General features: G+C 37.5%; 1 protein-coding gene and 1 non-coding gene across 5 annotated transcripts in view; one reads left to right on the top strand and one right to left on the bottom strand.

Moving 5' to 3' along the window:
* TEX15 (testis expressed 15, meiosis and synapsis associated) overlaps positions 1-13,737 on the bottom strand; it is an 85,839-nt gene that overhangs the window by 41,692 nt on the left and 30,410 nt on the right. For all 4 annotated transcript variants that reach the window (XM_049631644.1, XM_049631643.1, XM_049631641.1 and 1 more), the window contains exon 3: positions 9,642-9,807. In XM_049631644.1, the coding sequence (XP_049487601.1) occupies positions 9,642-9,807 (166 nt within the window). The remainder of the gene's footprint in view (positions 1-9,641; positions 9,808-13,737) is intronic.
* LOC125924097 (U6 spliceosomal RNA) lies at positions 7,944-8,049 on the top strand. The gene has a single exon (XR_007458280.1). It is a non-coding gene; the product is annotated as a U6 spliceosomal RNA (small nuclear RNA).

Below are 13,737 nucleotides of genomic sequence, written 5' to 3'. Positions count from 1 at the left end.
GCAGAGCTTTGGCGTTCACTTAAGAAACTGTAGCAACATGGTGGCACAAAAAAAAACTGAGAGTAATTGCACAAAAAGGGAAGGACGAACAGCTTCAGTTTGCCTGTATCAGTGCATAAATCAAGCTGGCATTGCTCGGTCCCAAAAGGGTATTTCCCAGGTAATAAAGAGTTCCCCTCACCAGAAAAGTGAGAGTGAGGTGAGTAACCAGCTTCCCTACCCCTCTGGGGCACTTCACGAAGGATCAAGGATCTGCTTTGGTTTTACCCAACCAGAGAACGGCAAAGCTGAGACATACAGAGACTGCTGGGAACAAGGAAGAAAAGCAGAGGCTACCTGTAGCAGCCATACAACAGGAGCAACCACCTTCCTACTGACTTGTTCAGCAAACACTAGCAGCTTTCACTACTGAAGAAACCAACGGCCACAAAGCTGTGGCATACCCCTGCAAATTTCACTAGTTTCAGACCCACCTATTTCTATTTGCTGACACCAGCTGCCCAAGTCTCTCTACCCACTTTCTGCCAGCAGCCAGCCAAAGACCCTCTGGCTCCGAGAGTGTAACACACCCATGCAGACTCCTGCAGCTGACATTCACCAACATGCAGGTGCTCAGGGCAAGCCCCCTCTAGTTGTGTACTTATATGCTACTGGGTAAACAGCTGTCACCAGCCTAAAATGCTGTGTGCACACCATGCAGAGATCCTGCAGCCACATCAGACCACATCCATAGTGAAGGCTCCTACTGCTGCACGTGGGGCCAGATTAAGCCCTGTCTTCTGTCGCTGGCCTACAGCCACTCCCAACTATGCACCTGCATACCCTCTGGCCCAATCTCCATCACTGACCTCCACATGGCTATGTGTCCAGGGCAAGATCCAACCGACATGGTAGTGAACACAGCCAGATCCAGCTGCTGGTACACATGCTGGTGGCTGGCCTGTGCTGCCTGTCCTGACTTCCACCATTACATGTGTTAGCAGCTGACCCCTGTTACAACATAGGCACCTGCAACTGAGTGTGTGTGCATGACAGACTCAGGCCACTACTGCTGCTTGCTCTGGTCCCTAGCTGACAGACCAGGAGAAGACATGAGAACCCCAAGAGCTCATGCAGGTTATGTGAATGTCTGGCAACACTCACCAAGGACCACAAAACTGCCAATACTCTGCAGGCCAAGACCTAATCCAATGAGTTCCCATCCACCCCCTCAGATCTGGAGCTACCATAAGCCGTGGTACCCTGCCCCCACTTGCAGGTGAGGTCTACACTTACCAACGTTCAATGTATAAAGTCTGGAAGAGGTGACCACTTCTTCAAATTCACAGACACCTATGCAAAGCTAAGAGGATTATGAAGAATCAGGGAAACATGACTCCACCAAAGGTATCTAGTAAACTTCTAATAACTGGCACAAAGAAATGGAGATGAAGAATTTGCCCTACTAAGAATTCAAACTTTCTCTACACATTCAACATAGTATTGAAGTCCTACCTAGAAGAATTAGGCAAGAAAAAGAGATAAAAGGCATCCAAATTGGAAAAGAAGGCATCCAAATTGGAACTGTCACATTTGCAGATGACTTGATATTATATACAGAATATCCTAAAGACTCCACCAAAAAACTCTCAGAACTAATAAATGAATTCAGCAAAGTTGCAGGACACAAAATCAATATATGGAAAATTGTTACACTTCTATAAGCTAAAAACAACTATCAGGAAGAGAAGAGGGGTGCCTGGGTGACTCAGTCAGATAAGCATCTAACTCTTGATTTTGGCCCAGATCATGATCTTATGGTTGTGAGATGGAGCCCAGTGCGGGGCTCTGTGCTGAGCATGGAGCCTGCTTAAGATTCTCTCTCTCTCACTCTTAAAAACTGAGAACAAACTGAGGGTTGATGGGGGGGTGGGAGGGAGGGGAGAGCGGGTGGTGGGTATTGAGGAGGGCACCTTTTGGGATGAGCACTGGATGTTGTATGGAAACCAATTTGACAATAAATTTCATATATTGAAAAAAAAAAAAAGATTCTCTCTCTCCCTCTGCCCCTCCCCTGCTCACATGCTAATGAAATAAAAAATAAAATTTTTTTGAAAAACCCCATTTACAACTACATTATAAAGAAGAAAATACCTAGAAATAAATTTAATCAAGGAGGGGAAAGACCTGTACACTGAAAACTATTAAGACACTATTGTCACTATTAAGACAAAGTGAAGAACTCACAAATAAAAAGATATTCCACGCTCATGAAATTAGAAAAATTAACATTTTTAAAATGTCCATACAACCCAAGGCAATCTACAATTCAATGCAATCCCTACCGAAATTTCAATGGCATTTTTCATAGAAATAGAATAAATAATCCTAAAACTTATACAGAACCACAAAGACCCCAAGTAGTCAAAGTAATCGTGAGAGAGAAGAACAAAGCTGGAAGCACAATGCTCCCTGATTTCAATGATAATATAAAGTTATAGTAATCAACACAGCATGGTACTAGCATAAAAACAGACATATAAATCAATGGAACAGAATAGAGTCTGGAAATAAACCCAGGCATATGTGGTCAATTGATTTATGACAAAGGAGTCAAGAACATACAATGGGAAAAGGACAGTCTCTTCAATAAATGGTGTTGGGAAAACTGGACAGCTATATGCAAAATAGACTACTTTCTTACACCACTCATAAAAATTAACTCAAAACAGATATAAGACCTGACTGTAAGACCTGAAACCATAAATCTCCCAGAAGAAAACATAAGCAGTAAGCTCCTAGACATCAGTCTTGGCCATGATTTTTTGGATCTAACTCCAAAAGCAAAGGCAACAAAAGCAAAATAAAGAAGTGGGACTATATCAAACTAAAATACTCTGCACAGCAGAAAGAACCAACAAAAAGAAAAGACAACCTACGGAGTAGGAGAAAATATTTACAAGCCATGTATCTAGTAAGGGGTTAATATCCTAAAATACATAAGGTACGTAACAACTCAAAAGCAAAAACACAATCTGATTAAAAAATGGGCGGGGCGCCTGGGTGGCTCAGTCAGTTAAACATCTGACTTGAGCTCAGGTAATGATCTCGAGGTTCATGAGATCGAGCCCTGCATCGGGCTCTGTGCTGACAGCTCAGAGCCTGGAGCCTGCTTCAGATTCTGTGTCCCCCTCTCTCTCTCTGCCCCTCCCCCACTCATGCTCTGTCTCTCTCTCTCTCTGTCAAACATAAATAAACATTAAAAAAAATTTTTTTTTAAATGGGCATAGAACTTTAATGGACATTTTCCTAAAGAAAATCTACTAATGGCCAACAAGTACATGAAAAGGTAGGTGCTCAACATCACTAAGCATCAGGGAAATGCGTATCAAAACCCAATGAGACACTGTCTAATATCTGTTAGAATGGCTATTCTCAAAAAGACAAGATAAAGAGTGCTGGTGAGGATGTGGAGGAAATGGAACCCTGATGCATTGTTAATGGGAACATAAATTGGTGCAGTCACTATGGAAACCAGTATGGAGATTCCACAAAACATTAAAAATAGAACTACTATATGATCAAGCAATCCCACTTCTGGGTATGTATCCGAAGGAGATGAACTTGCTATCTTAGAGAGATATCTGTATCCACCATGTTCACTGCAGCATTTCTCACAATAGCCAAGACATGGAAACAACTTAAGTATCCATCAACACATGTATTGATAAATATGGGGTACACACACACACCCACACCATAGAATACTATTCACCAATAAAACAAAGGAAATCCTTCAGTTTGTGACGTAAGAATGGACCTTGAGGGCATTATGTTAAGCGAAGTAAGTCAGAGAAAGACAAATACCATTTGATCTGACTTACATGTGGAATCTAAAAACATCAAATTCATAGAAACAGAGAATAGAATGGGAGTTGCCAGGCCTAGGGTGTAGGGGAAATGGGGAGATGTTGGTCAAGGGTACAAACTTTCAGTTGAAAGATTAGTAAGTTTGGAGGATCTATGGAACAGCATGGTGACTACAGTTAACAATATTGTATTGTATATTTGAAAGTTGCTATGAGAAAAGAGCTTTAATATTCTCACCATAAAAACAAAACAAAACGGTTTATGATGTGAGGTAAAAGGAGTTAACTAACCTTACTGTGGTAAACATTTCATAACCTATGTATTAAATCATCACATTATATACTTTAAATTTACACAATGTTATATGTTAATCATATTTCAATAAAGCTAGAGGGAAAATGTTTTAATATTTATTTTGAGAGTGTGAGTGGGGGAGGGGCAGTGTGAGAGGGAGAGAGAGAATCTCAAGTGGGGGTCAATCCCACAAACTCTGAGATCATGACCTAAGCCAAAATCAAGAGTTGGATGGTTAACCCACTGAGCCACCCGGGAGCCCTGGAAAAAATAATTTCTAACTCACACAAGAAGTCTGGAGATGATAAAGGCAGGTATTAGTTTTCTATTGCTGCTAGAACAAATTACCACAGACTCAGTGGATTAAAACAAATCAAGTTTATTTTATAGTTAAGTAAGACGTAAGTCCAATGTAGGTCTCATCAGGTTAAAATAAAGGTGGCATTTGAACTGTGTTCCTGTCTCAGGCTCTGGGGGAGGATCTCTTCACTTGTTGGCAAAATTTACTTGCAGACGGAGCACTAACATCCTATTTCCTTTCTAGCTATTTGCTGAATGCTGCTCCCAGGTTCTAGAAGTTACCAGCATTCCTTGAGTCATAACACCTTTCCTCCATCTTGAAAGCCAGGAAAAGCAGGCTGAATCCCTCTGAAATTTTTCCTGTCTCCTCTCTGACCCATTCTGCCTTCCTCTTACATTTCTAAGAGCTCATATCGTGAAACTGCGCTCACGCAGGTAATCCAAGATAATCGCCCATCTGCAGGTTTGTGATCGCAATCAGATCTGCAAAGTCTTTGTTGTTATGTAAAATAACATATTCACAGATTCTAAGAATCAAGATGTGGGCATTTTTGGGGATGCACTGTGCTGCCTACTGAAGGCAGATTCTGAATTTACTCAGTTCCCCCAAAATATTAAGGATTCAAGTTTCTTTGCTTTGACTCTCCTTACTGCTGTCTATAGCTTTACTTTTATCTTTGGCTCCTCTAAGTCTTAAGAAGGCTGCCAAGCAGCAACTAGACCTATAGCTTCCTTGCTTGCGGTCCTTAATAGAGACACTGCCTTCATCTCAGGATTTCCAGGCAGGTCTCATACAGTATCCTAGTGAACCATACAGACCAGGCCTGTACATCAGTAAACCAATAAAGGAGAATAGGACAAAAAAAAAAGTTTAAATTATGTAAGATGATTTGGAATTGTTAGAAAGACTATAGTCTACTAACTTGGTTACCCTTTGCACACACCCTTCTTCTAACACATACACTTTCAGAAATGCTTAGGCTCACACAAAACCCTTCAACCTACCTCACAAAAAGGGAACAAGCCAAAATGTCATCCAGTTACTGCATCTAACTTCAGATCCATGACCTGACTAATATGCCTTCATTTCCAACAGGTCTGGATATAGATCCCTATAGTTAACATCCATTAAGGTAATACAGCTATAAGATTATTATCTACACCCAAAACACACTGGTAAAAGGAAAAAAATAGGGTAACTACAATTAAATTCAGAAAAGTAAACCATGATACAGCAGTGGTCAGTGTTAACTGGCCCTTAGCACACAGTATGTCCTTTTGAAAAGAAGCAGCTAGTATTTTTTACCCTCAAAATTCTAAAGGCTAGTAACCATAGCAAGATCACGGTTAGACAATGGTTGCAATTAGGACTTTGTCTCCTGGCAACAAGCCTCTAAATCTTCCCATCTTCCAAGGCTCTGAATTTGGAATGGCCTTTACCTACTGCATTCCAATTAGAAACTATCCATTTCTTCCCCCAAATTGCATTTAAAAAATACCTTTACTGTATAAACCTGAGTAGTTTCCATTTACCCAGTAGAAAATACTTAAAGAAGGTATCGGGAAGGTTGAAAGTATGTGCTCTATAGCATACTTATCTCCTGTTAAATCTCTTTTCTAATTCAAACTAACTTCAGAAAAGATGAATTCTTTACCTCAATCTAATCTTATGAAGCTGACCTGTGAAACCACATGAGGAAAGAATCTTTCTTACCAAATCTGTAATCTGAATGTTTAAGGTCTTTTGGGTCTAAGTAGGACACGGTCAGGGCACTTCAATATCCTCAAATTTCTGTATAATTTCCTTCCAAACCACAGCCTCAGGAAGCAAATGGTTATGCCCCAAAGTATAAGGGAATATCACCAACATCTCAAGTTGGAACCCTTACTGCCCTCTCTCCAAGTTAAATCCATAGTATACAATCTCTTACTTGCAAGTACCCCTGTCCCAGTACGAAATTCAGTATCAGCTGGAATGCTGTTGGCCTCAAGCACAGAAACTTGTTCAAACTGGCTTAAAAATAAGTTGACTTCTTATAAAAAGAAATTCAGAAATCTTGCAGCTTTTATCAGGGTTGACGGATTCTGTGGCTCCAGATGTCATCAAGGATCCAGGTTTTTTCCATCTCTTTATCCTGCTGTCCTCAGCTTTAGGGTCGTCCTAACACCAGTCTATTACCTCAGTGGTGCTATCAGTAGCTTAAGCAAAATGCTTCCTTGTTCACATCAGATTGGCTTCTCTTTCCTAGAGACCCCCACGTCAATCCATCTTCAGTGTGTTACTGACCCAAACTGATTTAGTTCAGCCCACCCTTGGAATCAATTACCGTTAAAGTAAATGAAGTAAACCACGGACGGCTCAGACTACATCTGGGGTGAAAGAGAAATGGAGATGTCAACTACTAATTCAACGATAACATTAAGTTGGGTACTGACAATCTTTAAAATGACATCCTTTCAATAAATTTGAAATGTTTAAAAGTAAGTAATATTAAAACAAAAAGGGTCAAACTGATACAAATAAGGCAATGGCCTTAAGAATAATTCAGTTTCTCTTTTACCCATTAATACCAGCTCAAGTTTAATTCTTCAAAGCATCTCTTAAAATTCTTAAGAATAATCAGTCCCTCATCTGTGCACCTGTATGTTTATGATAACGCTGTTATTTTATATTTAGCTGAATGTGTTCTAAACTAGAATGTGAACTCTTTAAGGCTGAGGAAAAAACACTCATTTTCTCTGAGGGTATCAAAAATAGTGTCTGACACAATAGGCACTCAGATGTTTAATGAATGATTGAATACATAGATGTTTAGATTATTAGCACTTTCACCTATTTCAGATTTAAGAAGTGATAGATGGAATGGAGATAAGAAGTGGAAATTAGTGTCCTTTTGGAGATACTTGCTTTTGCTGAGCCCATAGACATATTAACTCCTCCAAGGTGAGTGATAAAAAGAAAAGCCAAAAGCAGTCAATGTTACTATACCTTTTCTTTTCATTCTATTATTTTCTTCTGCTAACCATTCTTTTTTAAAGTTTATTTTTATTGTTTTAATTTACATCCAAGTTAGTTAGCATATAGTACAACAATGATTTCTGGAGTAGATTCCTTAATGCCCCTTACCCATTTAGCCCATCCCCTCCCATAACCCCTCCAGTAACCCTCTGTTTGTTTTCCATATTTAGGAGTCTCTTATGTTTTGTTCCCCTCCCTGTTTTTTATTATTTTTGCTTCCCTTCCCTTATGTTCATCTGTTTTGTATCTTAAAGTCCTCATATGAATGAAGTCATTTATTTGTCTTTCTCTGACTAATTTCACTTAGCATAATACCTTCCAGTTCCATCCACGTAGTTGTAAATGGCAAGATTTCATTCTTTTTGATTTCTGCTAACCATTCTTATTTATTTTTCCTTTTATTTTATTCCCACTTGTGCCTTAAGGTTAATTAAGGGCCCTTTAAAACCTATGGAGTTTTAAAAAATGAAATAAAAATTTGTGCTCACTTCAGCAGCACTACACTAAAACTGGAATGATACAGAGAAGATTAGTATGGCCCCCTGTGCAAGGATGATATGCAAACTGGTGAAACATTCCACTTAAAAAAAAAGAAAGAAAGAAAAATTTAACTTAACAATTAAGTGCCCACTGTGTTGCCAGTTTCATGCTATGGACATAAACACAAATGAGATAAAACTCACAATACAGGAGAATCTCACAAAACCAATATTTGTAGTAAGAAAAATGAGTATAAAGTACTATGGGAAACAAATGAGTTTGTCTAACTGGGCAAATACCTAAGAAACCAATAAATCTATATTGTTGGTTATTTGCAATGTTCTTACATGTCTTGTTGCATGGTTCTAATTTCTCTGCTAACTTTAAGAGGTTGTAAATTAAGTGTTGGGCAGGGGGGCATTACAAAAAAGGGTAAAATTTTAAAAAGCCTAAAAGAACCAAAATCAAAGAGCAATACCAGGAATTAATTTTTGATCAAACTATTACTTCAATTTGGAAGTGGCAGGATATATCCAGTCCATTCTACTTTTGCTCAAAACTGTGGTTTCTAGATGAAAGAATATGCTATCAACTATATCTGTCATTCCCACCAATTCTCTCAAAGTGATACCAGGGGGTATGTATGTTTGAGTCAAGAGTAATTAATTTTAAAACAAAAAAAGAAACAAAAAACATTCCAAAATGAGTTCTAAATATGGGTCTTGCATCAAACTACAGTTAGGTTTTACATTAAATGCAAATTGATAAAGGAGAAAAATTCAGAAAATGAAAAAGCTATATTGTATTCACATAAGATCTAGACCTATAAATGCAAAATGTTTATGAGAAATTGCATATGCTTTTCTTCTTTCTTATCAAAACAACATAATGGATTATGCCTTCCCAAAAAGTACAAGTAGTACTTTTGAAAAATTAATATCAGAAATAGTCGTATACCTGAAACTAATGTAAATACTATGTGTTAACTACACTCAAAAGTTTTTCAGAAGAAAAAAAATAGTGGCTCTAGTGGAATAGCTGGAAATAGCCAGATATAATCTTGCCAAATTAAAACATCAACTAAGTCTCTGAATGGTTGAGTCAAGGAAAAAAAAGTTATTTTTCTAAATTCTTTTAAAAATTTTTTTAATGTTTGTTTATTTTTGAAAAAGAGAGCACAAGTGGGGGGAAGAGTAGAGAGAGAGGGAGACACAGATTCTGAAGCAGGCTCCAGGCTCTGAGCTGTCAGCACCTGACTCGGGGTTCAAACTCACAAGCTGTGAGATCATGACCTGAGCCGAAGTCAGATGCTCAACCGACTGAGCCACCCAGGTGCCCCCATTTTTCTGAATTCTTTAACTGCTGTTTTATATTATGCAGGAGGCACAAAGAATCTATAAAATGGCTGCTCAATAAATGTGCTGATATATGCTTCTGAAAAATTTATCAGGATTAAAAAACTACAAGTGTCTGAAATCTGGCTACGTTAACCTGTAAAATTTATTAACCAAAATATCACACTTAGCTCTTCACTATTACACAAGGCCATGAGAAGCCAATAAAATAATGAATAAATAATCTCTGTACTTATTTTTGTAGTGGTACTTACCAAATCTCAAATGGTAGAAATTACTAATTTATATAAAACTTTATAGTAAAAATGAAAAAAAATCTCAACTTTTAGGTCGTAATAACTTACCTCTTAGAAGTAAATTTTTTTTCCAGATCCTCATTGTGAACCAGTTTTGTATCCCCAAACTGCCATGATGATTGTAGATCACAGCCTACATCAAGTCGGCACTGGTTAAGAGTATCATGTATGAAACTATACTCTCTAGTGTTGGTGCAACAAGGTGACAAGTAAGCTAAAGATAAAGAAAAGGGCAAGTGGTTATTTGACTTTAAAATTACATCTTTGTACATCTACACAATGACATATAACTATAATATCAAAACCAGAAAAATAATATTGGTACAATCCACAGATCTTAAGATTTTATCAGTTTTACATATACTTGTATTTGTGTGTATAGTTCTATGCAATTTTACCATATATATAGATTCATGGCAACCACTATAATCAAGATTCATCACCACAAAGATCTCCCTTACTGTTTTATAAACAGAATCATACTGATAACCCTATTCCCCTTCTCTGCCTCTAAGTCTTGAAAACTACTCATCTGTTCTCCATATTCTATACCTTTGTCATTTCGAGAATGTTTTGTTAAGTAGAATTTTGTATTTGTGACCTATGGACATTGGCTTTTTTCATTCAAGATAATCCCTTTGAGATCCAACTAAGTTGTTATTTCAGTAGATGGTTTCTTTTTATTGCTAAGTATTCCATGGTACCATAGTCTAACCATCCACTCACTGTAAACCTAGGTGGTAGCCAATTTTTGGCTATTCCAAATAAGGCTGCTATGAACATTTGTGTATGGTTTTTGTGTGGACCTAAGTTTTCACTTCTCTGGGATATGCCCAAAAGTGCAATTTCTGGGTTATATGATACTTGCACGTTTGGTGTTTTTAAGAAACTATCAAACTGTTTTTCAAAGAGTGGCTGAGCTATCTTACATTTCCACTGGTTATATGACTGATTTGGTTTCTCCATATCTTTGCTAACATTTGGCATTGTTATTCTTTTAATTTTAGCTGTTTCATCAAATGAGTAGTGGTATCTTATTGTGGTTTCCATTTCCTTAATGGCTATGATGTTGAACATCTTTTTATATGCTCATTTGCTGTCTGTACATCCTCTTTAGTGAAATGTCTGTTCATGTTTTTTCCTTACTATTGGAATGTCTTTTTCTTACTATTGAATTTGCAAAGCACTTTACATGTTCAAGATCTGAGTTCTTCTCAGATACATGATTTACAAGTGTTGACGAGGATGTGGAGAAAAAGGAACCCTTGTGCACTGTTGGCGGGAATGTTAGTTCTTCAAAAAATTAAAAACAGAAATACCATACGATTCAGTAATTCCACTACTGGGTTTTTACCCCCCAAAATGAAAACACAAATGTGAAAAGATACATGAACCCCTATGTTTAGCACATCATTATTTGCAATAGCCAAGGTATGGAAGAAGCCCAAGTGTCCAATGATAGATGAGTGGATAAAGATGTGGTATATAGGGGTGCTTGGGTGGCTCAGTCGGTTGAGTGTCTGACTTCGGCTCACGTCATGATCTCAGAGCTCATGGGTTCCAGCCCCGCGTTGGGCTCTGTGATGACAGCTCACAGCCTGGAGCTGCTTTAGATTCTGTGTCTCCTCTGCCCTTCCCCAGCTCACGCTCTGTCTCTCTTTCAAAAAAAAAAAACCATTAAAATTTTTTTTAAAAAGCTGTGGTATATATATTTACAATTTAATATTACTCAGTCACAAAAAAGGATAAGATCTTGCCATTTGCAACAACATGGATGAACCTAGAGGATATTATGCTACATGAAATAAGTCAGAAAGAGAAAAAACAAATACCATATGATTTCACTTATATGTGGAAAATAAAAAACAAAAAGTAAAAATCAGACCCATAAATAGAAAAACTGATGGTTGCCTGAGGGAAGGGGGGGGTGGAAGGAAGAGCAAAATGGGTAAAGGGGAGTAGATATGGGTTTCCCATTATGGAATAAATAAGTCATGGGGAGAAAAGGTACAGCATAGGGAATATAGTCAATGGTACTTAACAGTGTTGAACATTGTATGGTGACAGATAGTAGCTACACTTGTCGGGAGCACAGCATAATGTAGAGTTGTTGAATCACTATGCTGTACACCTGAAACTAATGTAACATTGTGTGTCAACTATACTTAAAACAAAAAAACAAAACCCTACCTTTTCTCCCACTAAGCTTGTCTTTTCACTTACCTAACAGTCTTTTACAAAAATTTTTAATTGTGATGAAGCCAATTTATCAACTTTTCCTTTTTTTTTTAAAGTTTATTTTTTTTTTTAGTAATCTCTATACCCAGTGTGGGGCTCAAATTTATATACCTTGTGCTTTTGACATCACTTCTGAGAACTGTTCTAGATTCTTCAGATATTCTGTCATGTTTTCTTCTAAAAATTTTAGTTTCACATTTTCCATTTAAACCCATGATTCTTTTTCCACGATTTTAGTTTCAAGTAATCTCTACACCCAGTTTGGGGCTTGAACTCACAATCTTGAGATCAAGAGTCGCATGATCTACAAAATGAGCCAGCCAGGCCCCACCCATGATTCAACTGTAATTATGTTTTGTGTGAAGTAGGGAGAAGTTCATTTTCTTGCCTATGGATGCTGTCCAATTGCTCCAGCAATATCTGATGAAAAGACTACCTTTCCTCCATTGAATATACTTTCATAAAAATTAATTGAAAGAAAATCAAACAAGCGTATTAATGTGGGTTTATTTCTGGAGTCTCTATTCTGTTCCACTCATGTCTATTCTTCTGCCAATGCTACGCTGTCTTGATTACTGTAGCTACAGAGTAAGCTTTTAGTATTGAGCAGAGTAATTACACTTTGTGTTTCTACTTCAAAATTGTTTAAGCTATTCTAGTTTCTTTGCCTTTTCATGCAAATTTGAGAATAAATTTATTTACAAAAAGACTTGCTGGGATTTTGAGAGAAATGGCAATAAATCTAAATTTGCGGACAACTGACATCTTCATTATGCTGAGTCTTCTAATCCATGAATGTAAGTACACCTCCCCAGTAACAGATTCTCTTTGATTTCTTTCATCAGCATTTATTGTTTAAAGCATAAAAACACCATACATGTTTTTGTTAGACTTCTACATATGTATTTCATGTTTTGAGCTATTATAAATGGCATTATGTTTGATATTCGTGTTAATTTTCATGTGCCCCTTGCTAATCTATAAAAATTTAACTGATTTCTTCCATTTTTTAAAAATTGAGACATAGCTGAGTTGGTATACAATAATATATTAGTTTCAGGTATACAACATAGTGATTCAACAATTATATACTTTACAAAATGCTCACCACAATAAGTATAGTTACCATATGTCACCATCCAAAGTCACTACAATATTATTAATTATATCCCCTAGACTGTATTTCTCATTCCCATGACTTAACTTATAACTGGAAGTTTGTACTTCCTAATCCCCTTCACTTATTTTGCCCATTCCCCCAACTTCTCTCCCCTCTGGCTACCCTTAGTTTCTTTTCTGTATTTATGAGTCTATTTCTGCTTTTTTCTTGTTCACTTGTTCTGTGTTTTAGATTCCACATGTTAAGTGAAATCATATGGTATTTGTGTTTTTCTAAGTTATTTCACACAGTATAATACCCTCTAGGTCCATCCATGTTGTCACAAATGGCAAGATTTTATTCTTTTTTATGGCTAATATTCCTGTGTGTATGTGTGTGTGCGCACATATACTCCATCTTCTTTATCCATTCAACCATCTATGGACACTTAGTTGCTTCTATGATTTTTGTATTTTATTTATTTTTTATTTTTTTTTTAATTTTTTTTTCAACGTTTTTAATTTATTTTTGGGACAGAGAGAGACAGAGCATGAACGGGGGAGGGGCAGAGAGAGGGAGACACAGAATCGGAAACAGGCTCCAGGCTCCGAGCCATCAGCCCAGAGCCTGACGCGGGGCTCGAACTCACGGACCGCGAGATCGTGACCTGGCTGAAGTCGGACGCTTAACCGACTGCGCCACCCAGGCGCCCCATGATTTTTGTATTTTAATCATGCATCCAGTGACCTTGCTGGACTTACTAGTTGGGGACTTTTTTTTTTTTTTCTTTTTTTTTTTTTTTTTTTT

Source organism: Panthera uncia, chromosome B1 (assembly GCF_023721935.1).
Source record: "Panthera uncia isolate 11264 chromosome B1, Puncia_PCG_1.0, whole genome shotgun sequence".
NCBI classification, from domain to species: domain Eukaryota; kingdom Metazoa; phylum Chordata; class Mammalia; order Carnivora; family Felidae; genus Panthera; species Panthera uncia.
This window is presented reverse-complemented; position numbering and strand designations above follow the sequence as displayed.